The following is a 23,975-nucleotide window of genomic DNA, read 5'->3' as shown; positions in this document are numbered from 1 at the left end:
CAAACGGTAAACGGCGTAACGAGAAAAAAATTCTAAACGCCAGAATTACGTTTTTTGGTCGCCGCAAAATTGCAATAAAATGCAATAACGGGTGATTAAAACATCGGATCTACCCCAAAATGTTATCAATAAAAACGTCAGCCCGGCGCGCAAAAAATAAGCCCTCACCCGGCCCCAGATCCCGAAAAATGGAGACGCTACAGGTCTTAGAAAATGGTGCTATTTTTTTTTACCAAATTTTGGAATTTTTTTCACCACTTAAATATAAAAGAACCCATACATGTTTGGTGTCTACGAACTCGTAATGACCTGTAGAATAATAATAGCCGGTCAGTTTTAGCATTCAGTGAACGTGGTAAACAAAATAAATAAAAAACAACTGTGGTATTGCACTTTTTTTGCAATTTCACCGCACTTGGAATTTTTTTCCCGTTTTCCCGTACATGATATGGTAAAACTAGTAATGGCGTTGAAAAGTACAACTCGTCCCGCAAAAAATAAGCCCTCACATGGCCATATTGACCAAAAAATAAAAACACTATGGCTCTGGGAACAAGGGGAGCAAAAAACGAAAACGCAAAAAAGGAAAATGCTCTGGTCCTTAAGGGGTTAATATGGAGCTGCCTCTTTTTCAAGGGACCAAAAGTAATTGGACAATTATCGCAAAAGCTCTTTGACTGGCTGTATGGGCTCTTCCCTCATTAATCCATCATCAATGAAGCAGATAAAAGGTCTGGAGCTGATTCCAGGTGTAGCTTTTGTATTTGTAAGCTGTTGGTGTGAACCCATAACACAGAATGAAAGGTGTGGACTCACTGAAGAAAACAGTGGTGGATGATTGCAGAATCCTTTCCATGGTGAAGAAAATCCCCTTCACAATATCAACCTAAGTGCAGAACACTTTCCGGGAAGTATGTCTTTCAGTGTCTACATCTGCCATAAAAGATGAGACTTTATGAGAGCAAATAAAGAAGATTCACCACAAGGTACAAACCATTAATCAGGCTTAAAAATACAAATACCAGATTAGACTTTGCTAAAAAAAACATCTAAATAAGTCAGTCCAGTTCTGGAAAAGCATTTTTGGGACAGATGAAACCAAGATCAACCTGTACCAGAATGATGGGAAGAAGAAAGTATGAAGAAGGCTTGGAATGTCTCATAATTCAAAGCACAGCACATCCTCAGTAACATATGGTGGAGGCGGTGTGATGGTGCGGGCTTGCATGGCTTCCAATGGTGCTGGGTCACTAGTGTTTATTGATGATGTGATTGAAGACAGAAGCAGCCGGATGAATTCTGAAGTGTACAAGGTGATACTTTCTGCTTAGATTCAACCAAGTGCAGTAAGGTTGATTGGATGGTGCTTCACAGTACAGATGGACAATGACTCAAAACATAGTGCAAAAGCAAAGAAGTAGAATATTCTGCAATGGCCAAGTCAGTCACCAGAGCTGAACCCCATCGAGCTGCATTTACAGGCTTAAAGAAGTTGTCCACTACTTGGACAACTCCTTGTCATACCCTACACTTGGTCCGGATAAAATAAAAAAAGCTAATACTCGCCTCCGTGATGTCGAGACTCGCAGTCCCAGGGCTCTCGTGCGGTTGTTGTGACACGTGAGCCAGGCCCCGAATCATAGCTGGCGTCACTATCCCTGCCTTTGTACGAATTAAACATGAAGAGGAAGTCAGAGATCAGCTGCAGACCGGACTTTCTCTTTATGTTCAGTTCGACAGAAAGCGGGGGGATAGTGACACCAGCGTGTTTGATGACGTCCACGGCTTCCAGACTTCAGGCAGTAATTACAGCAAAGGATTCTCTACAAAGTATTAAACATGAACATTTTATTTATGGTAACGTTCATTTGTCCAATTACTTTTGAGCTCCTGAAATGAGGAGGCTTTGTAGAAAAATGATTGCAGTAACTAAATGTTTAAAAAGATATATTTGTTCAACCCCTTTAATTAAACCTGAAAGTCTCCACTTTAATTGCATCTCAGTTGTTTCATTTTAAATCCAGATTAGTGGCCTGCAGAGCTGAAATCACAAAGATTCACTGTCCAAATATTTCTGGACCTAACTGTATTCATATATTTACACTATATGGACAAATATTGCATCTCTTGCCCCCAAAATAAACCCAAAATGTTCTCCTGCCCCTTTTCCTAACTCACAATCCCAAAATAGAGAAGGACATTCGGAGTTGCCAATCCTCCCTCTTGTAGACTTCAGGAGATAAAGCATCTTCAGCCTCGGCTCTTTACTTCTCCTACAACCAACATGGGGAGAAAACGAAACACTTTTTTTTAACCAGTTATTTTTTATTCTAGTTTTTTTTTTATGAAGGGGAATTACAAAAAAATGTCCCCAATCCCCTTTCCCTTCTCCCAATCCATAATGCTGGGGTAAGATTATCTCTCCAGAGACCCCTGTACAGGAATATTAGGGCTCCAGCGACATCACATCTATTATACAGAGAATAGCGCTATCTCCATAGCTCTGTACACAAGGACATAGAGATCAGACAAGGTCCTCATATTCAGGCAGCTTCTATTTTACTCCAACCCTCTTTATAAGAACAAGATCAGAGTCTCATTATACCAAGCAGAGAAGCTCCAGGGACAAAGACCCCGTCTGCTCCTAACACGCCGGGGGTCCGGAGTATCCAGCCACGGGGCCCGGATTCTCTCATTTGTGGCCCCAGCGTTTCTTGTAGAATAAATCCCTTTCTCATCCAGTCCTGTAGTAATGACTTTGTTATCAGGTTTTGTAGGAGGGTTCGTCTGACTCCATCTTATGTTATCAATATCTGTGCGAGAAACAAGAGACGTCCGAGCGCAGTTTTACCGAGTGTCCAGTGTCAGTTCTTCTACATCTGATAAAGAGCCGCGGTGTCTGCAACCGAACCTAGGAGTATACAGCTGTATACAGCGTACACGCGCGGCTCCGCTCCGTACACCTCGTACACGCGCGGCTCTGCTCCGTACACCTCGTACACACGCGGCTCTGCTCCGTACACCTCGTACACGCGCGGCTCTGCTCCGTACACCTCGTACACACGCGGCTCCGCTCCGTACACCTCGTACACACGCGGCTCTGCTACATCCACACTGTAAACCCCTCCTGACCCCACACATAAACGTCAGCTCATCCAGCACCATGACAACCAGCACAGCAGAGTCCTGCATCCACTGAGGCCCCTGATCATGTGACCCCTGACTCCTCCCCTCCTGTGACCTCATCACAGCTCCTGTGCGCACAGAGCAGCCATATATGTGGTGGCGGCTCTGCAGGTGGAGGTATGTGGAGACCCCCCATTACTGGGCGCAGGGGGCATTAACCCCTTCAGCACGGAGACTCTTTTGGGGTCTTGTGTTGCCCCTTTATAAGAATCATAAGGTTTTTGTTCTGTTTCCTGTAATAGATACATACGACCCAACTATGGAGACAGGAAGGGAGGAAACGTATTGTTCTCATAGTACAGGACCCCTTTACTGGCCCCACAGTGTAATGCCCCCATTATGCCCCTTATGCAGGATGTATGATGCCCCCCACAGTGTAATGCCCCCATTATGCCCCTTATACAGTATGTGTGATGCCCCCACACAGTGTAATGCCCCCATTATGCCCCTTATACAGGATGTATGATGCCCCCACAGTGTAATGCCCCCATTATGCCCCTTATGCAGGATGTATGATGCCCCCCCACAGTGTAATGCCCGCATTATGCCCCTTATACAGGATGTATGATGCCCCCACAGTGTAATGCCCCCATTATGCCCCTTATACAGGATGTATGATGCCCCCACAGTGTAATGCCCCCATTATGCCCCTTATGCAGTATGTATGATGCCCCACACAGTGTAATGCCCCCATTATGCCCCTTATGCAGTATGTATGATGCCCCACACAGTGTAATGCCCCCATTATGCCCCTTATGCCGGATGTATGATGCCCCCCACACAGTGTAATGCCCCCATTATGCCCCTTATACAGGATGTATGATGCCCCCACAGTGTAATGCCCCCATTATGCCCCTTATACAGGATGTATGATGCCCCCACAGTGTAATGCCCCCATTATGCCCCTTATGCAGTATGTATGATGCCCCCACAGTGTAATGCCCCCATTATGCCCCTTATACAGGATGTATGATGCCCCCACAGTGTAATGCCCCCATTATGCCCCTTATACAGTATGTATGATGCCCCACACAGTGTAATGCCCCCATTATGCCCCTTATGCAGTATGTATGATGCCCCCACAGTGTAATGCCCCTTATGCAGGATGTATGCTGCCCCACACAGTGTAATGCCCCCATTATGCCCCTTATGCAAGATGTATGATGCCCCCACAGTGTAATGCCCCCATTATGCCCCTTATGCAGGATATATGATGCCCCCCACAGTGTAATGCCCCCATTATGCCCCTTATGCAGGATGTATGATGCCCCCACAGTGTAATGCCCCTATTATGCCCCTTATGCAGGATGTATGATGCCCCCCACAGTGTAATGCCCCCATTATGTCCCTTATGCAGGATGTATGATGCCCCCATAGTGTAATGCCCCTTATGCAGGATGTATGATGCCCCACACAGTGTAATGCCCCTTATGCAGGATGTATGATGCCCCCACACAGTGTAATGCCCCCATTATGTCCCTTATGCAGTATGTATGATGCCCCCACACAGTGTAATGCCCCCATTATGCCCCTTATGCAGGATGTATGATGCCCCCACACAGTGTAATGCCCCCATTATGTCCCTTATGCAGTATGTATGATGCCCCCACACAGTGTAATGCCCCCATTATGTCCCTTATGCAGTATGCATGATGCCCCCACAGTGTAATGCCCCTTATGCAGGATGTGTGATGCCCCCACACAGTGTAATGCCCCCATTATGCCCCTTATGCAGGATGTATGATGCCCCACACAGTGTAATGCCCCCATTATGCCCCTTATGCAGGATGTATGATGCCCCCCACACAGTGTAATGCCCCTATTATGCCCCTTATGCAGGATATATGATGCCCAAACACAGTGTAATGCCCCTATTACACCCCTTATGCAGTATGTATGATGCCCCCACACAGTGTAATACCCCCATTATGTCCCTTATGCAGTATGCATGATGCCCTTACACAGTGTAATGCCCCCATTATGCCCCTTATGCAGTAGGTATGATGCCCCCACACAGTGTAATGCCCCCATTATGCTCCCTATGCAGTATGTATGATGCCCCCACACAGTGTAATGCCCCTATTATACCACTTATGCAGTATGTATGATGCCCCCACACAGTGTAATGCCCCCATTATGTCCCTTATGCAGTATGTATGATGCCCCCACACAGTGTAATGCCCCTATTATACCCCTTATGCAGTATGTATGATGCTCCCACACAGTGTAATGCCCCCATTATGTCCCTTATTCTTTATGCATGATGCCCCCACACAGTGTAATGTTCCCTCAGTACCGCCTGAGGTCCTGCACTTGGAATGATTCCTCTGGAAAATGGTTTTCCCTCTGCCTGCTCCCCTCCATGTAGACCCTCGAGCATGTATACATACATGTAGGGGAGCAGGCCTTACTAGATATTGAGGCTTTGTACAGTAATATACCGCATGAGGATGGTATTAGAGGAGTAAGACGTTTCTTGAAATCAAGATCAATAGAGTGTAGCAGACCTAATGTCTTCATGGAAGATCTTCTAAAATTCACTCTTAGGCTGCGTGCACACGATGCGTTTTTCATGCGTTTATGCTGCGGAATTTCCGCAGCGGAAACGCATCAAAAACGCATGGTAATCCGCACCCCATGGTCCCCAGTGGCATTCCGCAATGTCAATGCACATGCTGCTGATTTTTCCGCAGCGTTTCTGCAGCGCAAATAAATCCGCAGCATGTTCATTAATTTTGCGGAAGCGCCGCCATTGACTTGCATTGAGACGCATAGAGTCCATGTCTGTACATTTCTACAAGCGAATTCTATGCGTCTCTATGTGCGGATGGTACCCAGGTCTGGAGGATAGAAGACTCTCATCCAGACCTGAGTACCATTGTACCTGTAAAAAAAGAATAAAATAAAAAATAAAGTTTATATTCACCTGTCCGGCGGCTTCTCTCTGCTTGCCGGCAGCGCTTCTCCTTCCAGGACCTGAGATGACGTCACGGTCATGTGACCGCAGACTGTCTCGCGATGTGCCGGCAACCTGGAAGAAGCCAGGACGAGCGCGACAGCACACGCCGGGGCATCGGGGGTGAGTATAGCTTTATTTTTTTTATTTTTACAGTCACACTGTATAAATCCATGCCTTTTGCATGGATTTATACAGTGTGACCTAGTTGTCAAGCACTTTCCCAGTGATGCTATCGCCTGGAAAGTGCTTGTCAGTCCGCATGCGGAAACACATGCGTTAACGCATGTGAATCCGCATGTATTCTGCAGGAAAAACGCATGCACAATCTGCATGCGTTTTTTCTGCCAGGGAGATGCAGAAATGCTGCAGAAATTTTCTGCTTCATTTCTGCATCGTGGGCACATAGCCTTACTCATAACTTCTTTCTTTTTGACAGGAAATACTTCCACCAGCTCAGGGGTAGTGCGATGTGGAGCCCCTGTGTCCCCTCGTATGATAACCTCTTCCTGGGCTGGTGGGAGGAAACCACAATATTCAGGGATGATCATAAGTGGTGGCATCCATATATTTGGGTACAGTATAGATATATTGACCACATTTTTATCATCTGGTCGGGGACGAGTGAACAATTTTTTTTTAATTTTTCAGGGAGCTCTACATCAATAGCGATGGCCTTAGATTTACATCTGAGTTTAATTATTACCAGTTGCCTTTCTTGGATGTACTAATCTAGAAATAACGGGATGGGACCCTAGGGACACTCAACTACCATAAACCTACTAACACTAATAAACTATTGAAATGGGATAGCCACCACCCCATCCCACTGAAAAAGGCAATACCCAATGGCCAATTTTTACAGTTGAGAAGGAACTGTTCTAATGTCACAGATTTTAATATACAGACAATAGACATGAACACCAGATTCATGGAAAAAGGTACCCACAGTACATTTTGGATTCCGCACGATCGTTTACAGAAAAACAGGAGAGACAAACATTCCTCCATACCTAACCAAGAGACCAAGAAAAAGATGGGATAACACTGGTAATAGGAACTGAGTAACCGTATCTTTAATATCCTCAGAAAACACTAGGATGTACTTGTGGCCGACCCGGACCTGAGGGTGCTGTGGGATCTACTCCCACAATAACTTTCAGAATTGGTCAGTCAATTAGGGACCATTTAGTGCATAGTGTCTATAAAAAACCAAGGGGACATGGCTAGATAGAAGAATCTTTGGTTTCTTCAGATGTGGAGAATGTTTTTTCTGTAATTGGATGAGACATATAAATCTTGTTCCTCCACTGGTAAAACCATTGTTCAGAGGGATTATTCCAACTGTAAAACCTCGGGACTTGTATATATGGCCACATGCACCTGCCCCTAGATTATGTAGGCAAGGTCAAGAGGGAATCTAGGAGTAAGGTGGGGTAGCATCTGGGCGATATATGCCATGGTCACGACACCCCATTAGCGAGGCACATGAACAGTGTACATCGAGGTGAAGCCGGAGACATCTCCTTTTGTATTATTGAGGTGGTTAAACCCAATGTGAGAGGAGGTGATCACAATAGATGTATCCTCAAAAAGGAAAGTGAATGGATTTCCAGATTGGATTCACTAGACCCCAAGGGACTGAATGAGCAAATTTCCTATGCTTGTTTTGTGTGAATACAACCCCATTTTGGGTTACATTTTTGGATTTTATACTCTATTCATTGCTACTCTCATTGTTCATTCATTGTTCCCTGTAAATAGGGTTCACATATTGTTTTACTTCATGAAGAGATCTGAGCTTCTATATCAGAATTATTTCTTATCAGTTATATCCCATATATACTATTTACACTGTGTGCAGAATTATTAGGCAAATGAGTATTTTGATCACATGATACTTTTTATACATGTTGTCCTACTCCAAGCTGCATAGGCTTGAGAGACAACTACCAATTAAGTAAATCTGGTGATGTGCATCTCTGTAATGAGGAGGGGTGTAGACTAATGACATCAACACTCTATATAAGGTGTGCTTAATTATTAGGCAACTTCCTTTCTTTTGGCAAAATGGGTCAGAAGAGAGATTTGACAGGCTCTGAAAAGTCCAAAATTGTGAGATGTCTTGCAGAGGGATGCAGCAGTCTTGAAATTTCCAAACTTTTGAAGCGTGATCAACGAACAATCAAGCGTTTCATGGCAAATAGCCAACAGGGTCCCAAGAAGCGTGTTGGCCAAGAAAGGCGCAAAATAACTGCCCATGAATTGAGGAAAATCAAGCGTGAAGCTGCCAAGATGCCATTCGCCACCAGTTTTGCCATATTTCAGAGCTGCAACGTTACTGGAGTATCGAAAAGCTCAAGGTATTCGATACTAAGGGACATGACCAAGGTAAGGAAGGCTGAAAAACGACCACCTTTGAACAAGAAACATAAGATAAAACATCAAGAATGGGCCAAGAAATATCTTAAGACTGATTTTTCAAAGGTTTTATGAACTGATGAAATGAGAGTGACTCTTGATGGGCCAAATGGATGGGCCAGAGGCTGGATCAGTAAAGGGCAGAGAGCTCCACTCCGACTCAGACCCCAGCAAGGTGTAGGTGGGGTAATGGTATGGGCTGGTATCATCAAAGATGAACTTGTGGGACTTTTTCAGGTTGAGGATGGAGTGAAGCTCAACTCCCAGACCTACTGCCAGTTTCTGGAAGACAACTTCTTCAAGCAGTGGTACAGGAAGAAGTCGGTATCGTTCAAGAAAAACATGATTTTCATGCAGGACAATGCTCCATCACATGCATCCAACTACTCCACAGCGTGGCTGGCCAGTAAAGGTCTAAAAGAAGAAAAAATAATGACATGGCCCCCTTGTTCACCTCATCTGAACCCCATAGAGAACCTGTGGTCCATCATAAAATGTGAGATCTACAGGGAGGGAAAACAGTACACCTCTCGGAACAGTGTCTGGGAGGCTGTGGTGGCTGCTGCACGCAATGTTGATTGAAAACAGATCAAGCAACTGACAGAATCTATGGATGGAAGGCTGTTGAGTGTCATCATAAAGAAAGGTGGCTATATTGATCACTAATTTTTGGGGGTTTTGTTTTTGCATGTCAGAAATGTTTATTTCTAAATTTTGTGCACTGATATTGGTTTCCCTGGTGAAAATAAACAAGTGAGATGGGATTATATTTGGTTTTTATTAAGTTGCCTAATAATTCTGCACAGTAATAGTTAACTGCACAAACAAATATCCTCCTAAGATAGCCAAATCTAAAAAAAACCCACTCCAACTTCCAAAAATATTAAGCTTGGATATTTATAAGTCTTTTGGGTTGATTGAGAACATAGTTGTTGATCAATAATAAAAATAATCCTCGAAAATACAACTTGCCTAATAATTCTGCATGCAGTGTAGTAACTAACAAGTGTGGTGATCCTTGTTTATCTCTAATTATGCAATAGGGGTCAAATTTGACCATTTAGGAATATACTGTGGGCCATCATCCCATATTTTTTGTAGTGACAAAGTAGATCTACATGACTATTGCATGATGGGAGGATGTGCAATACTTGTGTATAATCTCCCATGAAGCTAATCTCAGAGACAGGACTTTTCTATATTGGAATGCAATCCAAATTCATTATGCGCTTCAGCGTGCAACTCATACTTATGGACATTTGCAGTCTCAGAATGATCCTAGATGTGCTCCGGCGTGTAACACAACTGCGGGCATACGCAGTCCCGGGTACTACTGGCACGGTGGGAATCAGTTTATCTGGCTTTTCAGTGTAAAGCGCGTCACTTCCGGACATGCACACTAGGGGATGGACATTATCGGACCTCTAGCTCATGAGAAGTAGCGCAAGCGCAGTACATTATTGTAGACAGACTCCATTCTATATACAGTGAGTACGGAAAGTATTCAGACCCCTTTAAATTTTTCTCACCCTTTGTTTCATTGCAACCATTTAATAAATTCTAAAAAGTTAATTTTTTTTTTCTCATTAAAGTACACTCTGCACCCCTTCTTGACTGAAAAAAAACAGAAATGTAGAACGCTTTGCAAATTTATTAAAGAAAAACTGAAATATCACATGGTCATAAGTATTCAGACCCTTTGCTCAGTATTGAGTAGAAGCACCCTTTTGAGCTAGTACAGCCATGAGTCTTCTTGGGATTGATGCAACAAGTTTTTGACACCTGGATTTGGGGATCCTCTGCAATTCTTCCTTGCAGATCCTCTCCAGTTCCGTCAGGTTGGATGGTGAACATGGGTGGACAGCCATTTTCAGGTCTCTCCAGAGATGCTCAATTGGGTTTAGGTCAGGGCTCTGGCTGGGCCAGTCAAGAATGGTCATAGAGTTGTTCTGAAGCCACTCCTTTGTTATTTTAGCTGTGTGCTTAGGGTCATTGTCTTGTTGGAAGGTGAACCTTCGGCCAAGTCTGAGGTGCAGAGCACTCTGGAAGAGGTTTTCATCCAGGATATCTCTGTACTTGGCCGCATTCATGTTTCTTTCAATTGCAACCAGTCGTCCTGTCCCTGCAGCTGATAAACACCCCCATAGCATGATGCTGCCACCACCATGTTTCACTGTTGGGATTGTATTGGGCAGGTGATGAGCAGTGCCTAGTTTTCTCCACACATACCGCTTAGAATTATCACCAGAAAGTTCTATCTTCATCTCATCAGACCAGAGTATCTTATTTCTCATAGTCTGGGAGAACTTCATGTGTTTTAGAGCAAACTCTATGCGGACTTTCATATGTCTTGCACTGAGGAGAGGCTTCCGTTGGGCCACTCTGCCATAAAGGCCCGACTGGTGGAGAGCTGCAGTGATAGTTGACTTTGTGGAAATTTCTCCCATCTCCCTACTGCATCTCTGGAGCTCAGCCACAGTGATTTTGGGGTTATTCTTTACCTCTCTCACCAAGGCTCTTCTCCAGCGATTGCTCAGTTTGGCTGAACGGCCAGGTCTAGGAAGACTTCTGATGGTCCCAAACTTCTTCCATTTAATGATTATGGAGGCCACTGTAAACCTTGAGTAATGCAGAAATTCTTTTGTAACCTTGGCCGGATCTGTGCCTTGCCACAATTCTGTCTCTGAGCTCCTTGGACAGTTCCTTTGAGCTCATGATTCTCATTTGGTCTGACATGCACTGTGATCTGTGAGGTCTTATATAGACAGGTGTGTGCCTTTCCAAATCAAGTCCTATCAGTTCAATTAAACACAGTTGGACTCCAATGAAGGAGTAGAACCATCTCAAGGAGGATCACAAGGAAATGGACAGCATGTGACTTAAATATGATTGTCTGTGCAAAGGGTCTGAATACTTATGACCATGTGATATTTCAGTTTTTCTTTGTTAATAAATTTAAAAAAAAATCTACATTTGTTTTTTTCAGTCAAGAAGGGGTGCAAAGTGTACATTAATGAGAAAAAAAATGAACTTTTTAGAATTTACCAAATGGCTGCAATGAAACAAAGAGTGAAAAATTTAAAGGGGTCTGAATACTTTCCATGCCCACTGTAAAGCGGTGCTGCACGTAGTGGCTTAGAGGAATGCGGTGTCCACCGCTAGTTCCTGGTGGTGCTGTGTGCGTTGTTAGGGGCAGGATGGTATCTAAAGGTGGGGGGCGGGAATAGTGAGGGCGGCTGACCAATCGCCGCCAATCCCACAGGGCTGTGTAGTGTGAACTCCGGAAGTGCACGTGTGACGTCACCGGAAGTGACTCGCTGCTCCCAGGAAGCTGTGCGTTCAACAGGCCAGTGTAAATGCGTTTCAGTGAGCCGGAAGTTTGAGGGAGAGAGAACGTGCGTTCCACCAGTAAGAGCATAAGACCCCATGGGCATGAGCCAGAGCCTTTGATGGAGTGGTGAAGGATCCAGGAGAGGGGACAAGAATGTGCCAGAGAGGAATAATCTTCAATAAAGGAGACAATATATGAGTAGGATATGGAGATCAAAACATGTATATTATTGACCTATTCAAATTGAAGACCACATTTCCAAGCATAAAATACATTTCAACATAGGGTCACATAAGATCCCTGGGTGACAAGTTTCTTTATACCAATTGTCCAATGAGAACCAAACTCCAAATATAAAAAAACCTTATAGAAAGGGCAGTAGGTCATAGTCCCTATTAAGGCTTTTCGGTGAAAAGCACCGTGATGGGTACCAATGTGGCCCCCCCATATGCAAATTGCTTCATGTCATCTTTCGAGAATCAGGTGGTCTACTCTAATCCACTTTTTCAAGAACATTCCATTCTCTGGGAACGTTTCATAGATGACATCTTTTGCATATGAGAGGGTCCCTTAGAATCCTTAGAGGTTTTTCTCCACACTTAACTCCGCATAGCCAGATTTGAGCTTCACCATGACATATGATTCAAGCAGTGTTAGTTTCCAAGGATCAAGGATACACAGGGCCACCTAACAACTGACCTCTATTCCAAGCCCACCGATCGCAATGGCCTATTACACTTTTCTAACAATCATCCAAGGTCGTTGAAGAAATCTATACCTACATCACAATTTCAGAGGGTCAAACAGATAGTGTCCAGTGACACTATCCGCAATCAGAGGTTACAAGAAATGATGACCAAATTCATTGAACGAGGCTATCCACCTAGCTTCTTGCATCCCCAGGCGTCGAATTCCAGAACTGATCGTCCAAACACTAAGGACAGAATCCCCTTCGTTCACACGTTCCACCCCTTCGCCTACATCTTACATAAAACCATTAGGAAACACTGGAACATCTTACAAACCAGCTATCCCACGATCCCTGCGTTCTAACAACCCCCTTCCTACCGTGTTTTAAGAGAGCAACCAATATTAGAGACTCTCTGGTATGTGCCGATTTGGGCACAGCGCACCAATGTCCTAAGCGACGGTTCTTCCAGAATCCCAAAATGGATTCAAAGCACAAGTCCACAATTCTGTGCAAAAACCTAATGTTACCCATTCCCCAACACTTTATCACGGCAGGACATAGTATTTCTCAATTCAAATACCAGGTATTGGAACAAGTTTTGGCACCACGTCGGAGGGGGCGACCAAGTGAGCCTTCTCAAACGTAGAGAAGCCTTCTGGATTCATGAATTACAGTCCTTAGAGCCGAAAGACCTTAATAGGGACTGTGACCTACTGGCTTTTTATATAAGGTTTTTTTATGTTTGGAGTTTGGTTCTCAATGAACAATTGGTATAGAGAAACTTGTCACCCAGGGATCTTATGTGACCCCATGTTGAAATGTATTTTACGTTTTTAAATGTGGTCTTCAATTTGAATAGGTCAATAATATACATGTTTTGATCTCCATATCCTACTCATATATTGTCTTCTTTATTGCAGATTATTCCTCTCTGGACACTCTTGTCCCCTCTCCTGGATCCTTCTCAACTCCAACAAAGGCTCTGGCTCATGCCCATTGGGGGCTCTATATTGGTGTAACGCACGTTCTCTCTCCCTGGCACTCAAACTTCCAGCTCACTGGAACGCATTTACACCGGCCTGTGGAACGCACAGCTTCCTGGGAGCAGCGTGTCACTTCCGGTGACGTCACACGTGCACTTCCGGAGTTCACACTACACAACACTGCGGGATTGGCCGCGATTGGTCAGCCGCCCTCACTATTCCCGCCCCCCACCTTTAGAAACCATTCTACCCCTGAAAACGCGCACAGTACCAGGAACTAGCGGTGGACACCGCGTTCCTCTAAGCCACTACGTGCAGTACCACCTTATAACCAGGAACTAGGGGTCACAGGTATGCTACGTCCAGCTCTATTCTGTCTATCTCTGCCTCCACAGTCCCTCTCAGCTGATAACTGTGAGTCTGCCACTCTCTGCTCTTTTCTGCAGACCCAAGCAACCAGTGTCACCATATCTCCACACTTTTGAATTCCTACCTTTGAATACCATCCAGCAGTCTAGTAGGTGTCAGCTCGCTTCAATTTTTATATATACTTGCCCTATACTATGATGTTGTATCCGTATTAATGGGGTTTGATGAAATATTATGCACTGTTTGACAGCATGTTTATTGTTCAGGTTAAACAAGAGATATTATCATGTTATTGCGCAATGATCCATTTGTATATGCTTTTTTAATTTTATTATTATTCTTCTATTTATTGTTTTGTTCTTTGTGCTATTTCCAACAGTTACTGATGAAGGTCAGATCGACCTAAACGCTAACTTTTGTTTTTGGACTGCATTAAAAAAATTGAACCATTGAATGCCGAGGTTATTCTCCATTCCAGTGTCAGAAAATGCGACGAGAATTAGCTTTATGGAAGATGAGTCTATGAGAAACGTATTCGGCTGCGTGCTCACGTTGCGTATTACAGGCGTATATGCTGCGGAATTTCCGCAGCGTAACCGCTTGTAAAACGCATGTATATCCGCACCCCATGGTCCCCAATGGCATTCCGCAATGTCAATGCCCATGCTGCGGATTTTTCCGTAGCGTATATGCTGCGGTCAAAAATCCCCAGCATGTTCGTTAATTTTGCGGAAGCGCAGCGGAATCAATGTGCGGATGGTACCCAAGTCTGGATGAGAGGAGACTCTCATCCAGACCTGGGTACCAAAGAACCTGTAAAAAAAAAGAAAAAATAAAGTTTATACTTATCTTCTGATGTCTTCCCGGTGTTTTCCCGCCGTCGCGCTGTTGTGTGAAGGACCTGCCACGTCATTAAGTCATGTGACCCATCACATGACTCAATGACGTCACCGCAGGTCCTGCACACAACAGTATGAGCCGCTCAAGACTCCGGACAGGACAGAGAATGCATCGGAAAGTGAGTATAAACTTTATTTTTTTATTTTTTACCATTCTGATTCTTTTTTTTTTAACTATTACTTGGTCACACTATATAAATCCATGCCGGTTGCATGGACTTATATAGTGTGAAGAAGTTGTCAAGCACTTTTCCAAGTGATGCTTAAATCACTTGGAGAAGTGCTTGATAACCCGCATGCGGAAATGCATGCAAAGACACTGCAAAGACGCCTCACAAACGCTTCTACCTGGCGGGAAAACCGCATGTAAAATCCGCATGTGGTTTTCCCGCCAGGGAGAAGCGTAAAAAATATGCTTCAGGTCCGCAACGTGGGCACTTAGCCTTCAGCTGCCGACTCCGAGGAAGAAACTGCTTGTTGTCTGTGGCCTAAAATATAAAGGTTTTATTACTAGATGTAAAGTAAAAAACTAAATGATGTGAAATAATAAATCTCCTTATATGTTTCCTCTCATTATCTCCAATAGATGTATTATTACACAGGATTTTTATGATGTTCCATCAACTTATCTTCTTCTCATTCAGGTCTCTACAATATCGGATCCTCTCAGTGAAGATCTATATATGAACATTTTCCTGATTTACTCATCAAAGATGGATATGGATAGAGACAAGATGGCAGAGAGGATATTACACCTCACCCTAGAGATCCTCTTCCGGCTTACTGGAGAGGTGAGAGATTCTGATGACGTCACATTACATCATTCTTATCTATGGGAATAACAGATGGACAGAACTGGAGAGGTGAGGACTCTGGAAATGTCTGTAGTGAGATTTATTAATGTGTCTCTCCATAACCAGAGATTAATCACGGGGCCTCCACCTCACCCCCTGATACATGAGGACATCAATGACCAGAAGATCCTAGAACTCGCCTACAAGATGATTGAGCTTCTGACTGGAGAGGTGACACTGCTGGGAATGCTGGGACATTATACAGTAACGCTATGGAGGGATCGAGGGGATGATGGTATCATTGTATGTGTCAGGTTCCTATAAGGTGTCAGGATGTCGCTGTCTATTTTTCCATGGAGGAGTGGGAGTATTTAGAAGGACACAAAGATCTGTACAGGGACTTCATGATGGAGGTTCCCCAGCCCCTCACATCACCAGGTAATAGACAGGACTAAATACACACAACCTATAATTATCTGTATGTAAAGAATGAATTCAGTCCCTGTATGTGTTTCCTCCAGATCTATCCAGTAAGAGGACAACACCAGAGAGATGTCCCCGTCCTCTTCTTCCACAGGACTGTAAACAAGAAGATCCCAATGTTCCTCAGGATCATCAGGTAGATGAAGAGAAGGTGTCATGAGATCTCCCCTATGATATGTAGACTGCTGTGAAGGTCTTGTATTCAGTCTTGTTTTATCCACCATTATTATTTGTGTAATGAGAACGGTGGAGATGGCAGGATTAGAGCTGATCATAGATGTGACTTCTCCATCTGTCTTTGACTTTTATAATATTTGTTTCAGGGTGAAGATCTGACCCATAGTAATATTACAGAGACATATGTGAGGGGTGATGAGCGGTGTAAAGAGGAGATTCCTACATATGACTACCCAGGTGAGTAGTAACCACTAAATGCACAGAAGTCACAGATTCTTCTCAGTCACCGGCTGTGGCTGCTTTATCAGTGATGTAGTCCGGCTGTATCACAATTTTGTGAGCACCATTTTGCCTCTAGACCACAACATTCTCCTCCGTCTGAAAATGTTCAGATTACTTTGGGAAATTATGAAAGCCCTTTTCTATAGAATTTACAACCTGGAGGATCCACCTACCCCCTGAGATTAGATGATACTGACCATTACTTGCCCAGATCTGTAAACTACAAAGCCAAATGACAGCGTACGTAGAATGTGCTGACAAGTTAGAAAATCACTTGAAGAAAAATATTATGATGGTCCTGTAAGAGAAAGCGGAGGGTAATGATGCTGTCGGCTTCCTAGATCCCTGTTATCTTATTGGATGAATCTACCTTCTCTCCCTTCTGTGCTGCTGAATGTGCTCATATGGTCCCTACAAGACCAGGTCCAGTCTTTCTGGCCAAACTTCACCTTTATGATCGACAACATTAAATGTGCAGTGAGGGACAAGTGTGAATTTCTGTACAATAACAACAGAGTTTCCCTTTATCCTGAGTTTTCAATTTCTTTTAAAACCAACTAACTTCAAACAGGATTGTGATAAACTACATAAAACATTACACCTGTGACATGATATATCTCTAAGCTGTGCGTGGCTGATGGCTGTCATATACATTTATTCACGCCTGCAGGAGATGTGTTGGCTCCAGCCCTGGTTTCATGGATTCACTCCACGTCATAAATTCCATTATGTTTTCATCCTAAGGAATTCAGATTACTGCACAATCTCTCCTGAAATGGGGGCACTAATACTTTCTCTACTCTTCTGGTCAGGACTCATAGTAGCTCCAATGCTCCACCATAAATAAGTGCGACTCCAGTTTAGTGTTGGATTTCTCCCTTCATACATACGTTGTTGTTGGGGATGTTGCATGTTTTTATATTCTTTCTTTTTTTACAGGTTCATTCTGTATGATAGTTTCATTGTGGTTGGATCGGCCGGCCTCACTTATGTGACTCTGTAACTCCCTGGTAGTCTTTCAAAAAGATCTCCATTGCCTCTTCCAAATGCCCGAGATCTAAATTTAAGACGCCTCATCTCTGCACTATTATAAAAAGTTCTCTTTGAATGTCTAATATTTCTTCTTGAAACTCATCTGACAGAAAATATTGTCCCTTACTATAGTTTAGATTGCCAAGAGCCCCATACTTTAATTACTCCCATTACCAGCGCTGCCTGCAGAATGAATAAGGCATCTCCTGGTGACAGAAGCAGATTCACAGGAGCAGATCCCAGAGGAGATGGGACCCACCATTTGCAGAAGCCCTAATATGACAAAATGTCAGAAAACCAGGGCAGTAGAATTCCCCATAAAGTGACTTCATTTTGGAAATTACAACTCTCAGTGAATTAATCTATAGGAGTAGTGACTATTTTGACTACACAGGCACTTTCCGAAAATTAGTCCTGGATGTTGGAGAGTAAAAATTACAGATTGGCCATTTTATTATCCAACACATAGTGCCCAGATTGTGCACCAAGAGACACACACCATAAATTAAGTGGATTCTTCTCACTATAGTAATGTGAAATACATAGATGCTAAATGTGTTTTGGGCGCACTGCAAGGCTCAGAAGCGAGGGGGAGATTTGACTTCGGAAAAGCAGATATTGCTGGATTGGTTTATGGAAGCCATGTTGATTATCAAGAGCCTTTGAGCCACTAATAATGTGGAAACCTCTGTTTTTCCACTGACAGATGATGGACCTGAGTGGGGACTTGTTTTTTGTGGGATGAGTAGAAGTTTTTATTTGTATCATTTTTCCCTACATAACATTGTTTGATGGCTTCTTATTCCATATTTTGGAGGCAGAATGAACAAACAGTTGAACACCACGCTCTACTGGTCCATCCTATGAGGTTTTCTATTAGACTGTGAACTGTCATTCTGTCAATAACTTGCCATTTCTACAGACATTTTAAGCACAATTAACACAAGAATCCCACTGAAAAATAAATAAAGATTGCATACCACTTCTAAATCAATCTAAACAAGCAGATCCCTGGGCTACATGCTAATCCAGGGAAATGAAGAGATATAAGCTCAAGTTTAAAAATCTATTTTATTAGACACAAATCTAAAAAATAGAGGAATATTTAAAATATTTTTAATCCTCTATTTTTTAGATTTGTGTCTCATAAAATAGATTTTCAAACTTGAGCATATATTTCTTCATTTCCCTGGATTAGCATGTAGCCCAGTGATCTGTTTGTTTAGACATTTTAAGTAGAAATGTTCAAAAATATAAATTTCAAGGATATTTTATTCAAAATTAATAATTGGGTTTTTTTCTTGGCAGATGACTGTACCAGAAGATCAGAGGGACAGCTGACATCTTCAATTTTTAAATCTGATGATCTTGAGATCCCACAGGATACAATTGAAGTGAATGCCATTACTCCAGATACACCATCATCCCTTCACAGCAAACATCAATCATCTGATCCTATGAAACAGGTCCTGTCTTCTGATTCATTACCGACTACTAAGGAAAATCAAAATAAAATAAGCATTAAAATACGAACTGCTCCTAAAGCAAAGAAATCATTTTCAAGTTCAGAAAATGGAAATAGTTTTACCCTCGAAAAGTCTATTCTAAAACATCAAAAAATACACACAGCGAATAATAGATTTTTTTGTTCCAAATGTGGAAAATATTTTAACCAGAAGTCAGTTTTTGTTGATCACCAGAGAACCCACACAGGGGAGAAGCCTTTTTCATGTTCAGAATGTGGGAAATGTTTTAGTCGTAAAAAGTTTCTTAATAGACACAAGAGAACTCACACAGGGGAGAAGCCTTTTTCTTGTTCAGAATGTGGGAAATGTTTTAACCGGAAAGACCATCTTGATAGCCACCAAAGAACCCACACAGGGGAGAAGCCCTTTTCCTGTTCAGAATGTGGAAAATGTTTTAACCAGAAATCAGGTTTGATTAAGCACCAGAGAACCCACACAGGTGAGAAGCCTTTTTCCTGTTCAGAATGTGGGAAATGTTTTAATTGTAAAATGATTCTTGATAGTCACAAGAGAACTCACACAGGGGAGAAGCCCTTTTCCTGTTCAGAATGTGGGAAATGTTTTAACCAAAAATCAGTTTTGGTTACGTACCAGAGAACCCACACAGGGGATAAGCCCTTTTCATGTTCAGAATGTGGGAAATGTTTTAACTATAAATCAGCTTTGGTTAAGCACCAGAGAACCCACACAGGTGAGAAGCCTTTTTCATGTTCAGATTGTGGGAAATGTTTTAACCAGACATCCCATTTGATTAGGCACCAGAGAACCCACACAGGGTAGAAGCCTTTTTTCGAATCTTTTTTTTTAATCCAATATATTTTTTATTGAGATTTTCTTCCTTAGTTTTTTTTGACAAAACAAGAAACCAGTACACACAATAATAAAATAACATACCATAGGAATCACATATATGCATCTCTCCTATATATCCTTTCAGCTTGCCCATTACCGTCTGATAACTTGCAGTTACTATATCTTACAATTAACATTCCACATTCTTGAAATCTCTTATATAACCATAATATTGTAATAAACATTATAATCCTATACACATATAGGTGTGCTATATTACCCATACCACATGTTAAGGAATTCCAATGCACATTACAATGAAACATTAGACCTCACCAATACCCCCCTCCCCTATACGTCAAATTGTCTCTCCAACAATAACCCCCTTGATGGCATTCCAGGTGTATCCAACCATAAACCCTATATTTTCTCAAATGTATTCATTGAGTTTCATTGTTTATATACCCCTTTTTCTAATCTGATAATATTATTTATCCTATTTTTTAGTTCACTAATTTCTGGAGGTGAGGGGTTAATCCATTTGGATGAATTATGCTTCCCAGCTTGAAATAAAATATGTGAAATCCCTATTGAAATTGGGTCAAATTCCATATCATCCTCTAATATACCTAATAGGCATTTTTTTAGTCTGGTTCAATATCTACTTTATATACCCTCTTTATAATAGACAAAAGTATTATTTTCTACCCAGAAGGGAGTCCATCTTGATTGTGCATTAAATGAATGCTGAAACTGTAGATATTTATAGAATTGTTTATTTGTCACCCCAAATCCCCCCTTTAATTGATCAAAGCACTTAAGTTTCCCTTCAGACAATATGTTTTATATCGTATATATTCCTTTATCCTCCCAACTCCAAAATCCCTCTAATTTATAGACCTCAGCATATTTATTATTAAACCATATAGGTGTAGATTCATTGCAGTCTCCTATTTCCATTATATCTTTACCCCTATCCCAGACCTTGTAGAGTAGAGCAAGTGTAGGGTATAGTGATTTCTTGTGTGCGAGGTCATTCAGTTCCACTATATGAATAGGAATATTCCACCGTGTTCTTAAGGTAATTAACCCCTTAATACTATTTGGGTTTGCAGCGCTTTGCCACCCACCCAAATGTTGCAATATAATATATTAGTGCATTAGGAATCGCCAATCCACCAGATTCCTCGTCACTTTGTAGATAATCACATTTTATCCTAGACGATTTCTTTTTCCATATAAGAGAATGAAACTTGCTATGAATTTTCTGAAAATGGGAATTATGGATCCAAATAGGGGCATTATGCAGAATGTATAAGAGTTGGGGCATCAATATCATTTTTAATAAGTTCCCTCTTCCTACAGCTGATAATGGTAATCTCCACCACACATCGATTTTCTTTTTATACTTTTCCAGAAGAAGATATAGAATCAGTACAATGTAATCCGGAGATCTTATCATTATACTTATACTCGGTATTAGAATTTCTCAACCCTTTGTATTCGTGTATGTTCTAATATGCTCGAATTAGGGATATCATCAAATAGTAGAATAAACGACTTATCCCAATTAATGGACAGTCCTGACCTTTCACCAAACTCTCCAATAATGTTCAGAATAGGATCAATAGACTTCTGGATATCACCTACAGTAGAAACCAGAAGTTTACATACACTATATAAAAAGACACATATGCATGTTTTTCTCAATATCTGACATGAAATCAGAATAAACCTTTCCCTTTGTAGGTCAATTAGGATTACCATAATTTATAATATTTGCCAAACGCCAGAATGAGAGAGCGAGAATGTTTTAAGGAATTTTTATAACTTACTGCAAAGTCAAAAGTTTCCATACATTTCATTAGTATTTGGTACCATTGCTCTTAAACTGAATGACTTAGGTCAAAAGTTTGGGATATCCTTCCACAAGCTTCTCACAATAGTTGGTTGGAATTTGGGCCCATTCCTACTGACAAAACTGCTGTAACTGATCCAGGTTTATAGGTCACCTTTGCTCGCACCTGCTTTTTCAGCTTTGCTCATAAATCTTCAATAGGATTGAGATCAGGGCTTTGTGTCGGCCACTCCAAAACATTGACTTTGCTATCCTTCAGCCACTTTGTTATCATTTTGGCAGTATGCTTTCGGTCATTGTCCATTTGGAAGACCCATTTCCGCCCAAGCTTTAACTTCCTGGCTGATGTCTTGAGATGTTGCTTCAGTATTGCCACATAATCTTCTTTTCTCATGGTGCCATCTATTTTGTGAAGTGCACCAGTCCCTCCTGCAGCAAAACAAACCCACAACATGATGCTGACACCCCGTGTTTCACAGTTGGGATGGTATTCTTAGGCATCCAAGCTTCTTCCTCTTTCTTCCAAACGCAACAATGGTCATTATGCCCAAAAAGTTCAATTTTAGTTTCATCAGACACAGGACATATATCCAAAAATTAAGGTCTGCATTCCTGTGTGCACTTGCAAATATTAATCTTCCTTTTTTATGTTTCTTTTGGAGTAAAGGCTTCTTCCTGGCAGAGTGGACTTTCAGCCCATGTTGATATAGTACTCGTTTCATAGTGGATATTGACACAATCTTACCAGCTTCCGCCATCATCCGCTGCTCTTATACGTGTGTGACACATGAAGGGATTGCCTAACAAACAGGCAATCCCTGCATATATCACAGCTGTGTTACAGCTGCGACACATGCAGACGCAGTTGCTTCAACTGAAATGCCGAGCACGCCGAAACTACTCTGCGAGTACCCGAGCGTGGTTGTTTAAAGGGTTAAACAAGCATGCTTGCTCATCACTAATGTCAGATATTGAGAAAAGTATGCATATGTGTCTTTTTATATAGTGTATACTTCTGGTTTCAACTGTATATATATCAGTAAATCGTCAGCATAGAGTGAAAATCATTCATCTAAGATACCATATTTAAAGCCTACAATATCCGGACTAGCACTCAACATATAGGCCAAAGGTTCAATGGCCATCGCGAGAAGAAGGGGAGACAGGGGGCATCCGTGCCATGTGCCCCTCCCCAACGTGATTGAAGCGGATAAGAGACCGTTAGTTCTTATTTTAGTCTGAGGTCCCAAGTACAAAACCTGTATGTATGATAGGAATTTGGAACCCACCCCAAACCTTTTCAGAACCTCCTACAGGTATATCCATTCTATGCCATCGAATGCTTTAGCTGCATAGAGAAAGAAAGAAAGAAAGAAAGAATAGCTTTATGTCCTATTATTGCATCTGATTTCTGAATATTCAAAAAAGGCCTTTGTAAATTCATTGCTGTGGACCAGTTTGGCATAAAGCCTGATTGATCCTGATGAATAATCTCTGTAATAATGTGAAATAATCTATTTGCCAGGGCCTTTGCAATAATTTTAGTGTCTACCAATAGAAGAAAAATGGGACGATATGACAGCATAGATTTTGGTATGTGACCCGATTCTAATGCTTCATTAAAAGTATCTCATAGTTTAGGGATTAGGAGATCCTTACATTTTTAAAAAAAATTCACATGACAGTCCATCAGAGCCGGGGGCCTTTTCATTACCAAGGGACTGTAATGCGTCCTCAAGATCAGGCATTGTCAGTGGGTTTTCTAGGTAGGAGCTACTTTCCTCTTTAAACTTGGGTAATTTTATATCCTCAAGAAACAATCCAAGTTCATCCTCATTTCCTCTAAATCTTGATTCATAAATACTAGAATAGTAAGTATGAAAGGCATTTAGCACATTATTGTTTCCCGTTATGGTGTCTTCATTTTCGGTGACATAAGATGGACCCTCCTGTGATTTATCTACGGTAGAGAGAAGATGCCTCACACTTTCCCCCTGTTCAAACTATTTTTGCTTTGTAAAGAACTGCTTGTTTTCTGCCTTAGAGATAAGATGATCATGAAATAATCTCTGAGCTGCCTTTTACTCCCGGCCATTACCATCTGACGGGTTTAGGGTGTATTGCACCTCAGCCTGTTGTACCCCATTTTGGAGATCTTGTGTGAATTCTTTAGTTTTAGCTTTGTATCTAATAAT

At 42.0% G+C, this 23,975-nt stretch overlaps 1 protein-coding gene across 1 annotated transcript in view; it reads left to right on the top strand.

Annotated features, from left to right (window-relative positions):
* Window positions 1–20,983, top strand: part of LOC141205562 (uncharacterized) — a 58,600-nt gene extending 37,617 nt beyond the window's left edge. The window contains exon 8 of the mRNA XM_073664131.1: window positions 19,288–20,983. Coding sequence (XP_073520232.1) covers window positions 19,288–19,910 — 623 coding nt within the window. The 3' untranslated portion in view covers window positions 19,911–20,983. The remainder of the gene's footprint in view (window positions 1–19,287) is intronic.
* Window positions 20,984–23,975: the final 2,992 nt, after the last annotated feature.

The sequence above is a fragment of the Phyllobates terribilis genome, unplaced genomic scaffold (assembly GCF_046119375.1).
Source record: "Phyllobates terribilis strain yellow unplaced genomic scaffold, ASM4611937v1 Scaffold_140__1_contigs__length_4765195, whole genome shotgun sequence".
In the NCBI taxonomy this organism is placed as follows: domain Eukaryota; kingdom Metazoa; phylum Chordata; class Amphibia; order Anura; family Dendrobatidae; genus Phyllobates; species Phyllobates terribilis.
Note: the sequence above shows the minus strand (reverse complement) of the source record. Positions and strands in the feature narration are given on the sequence as shown.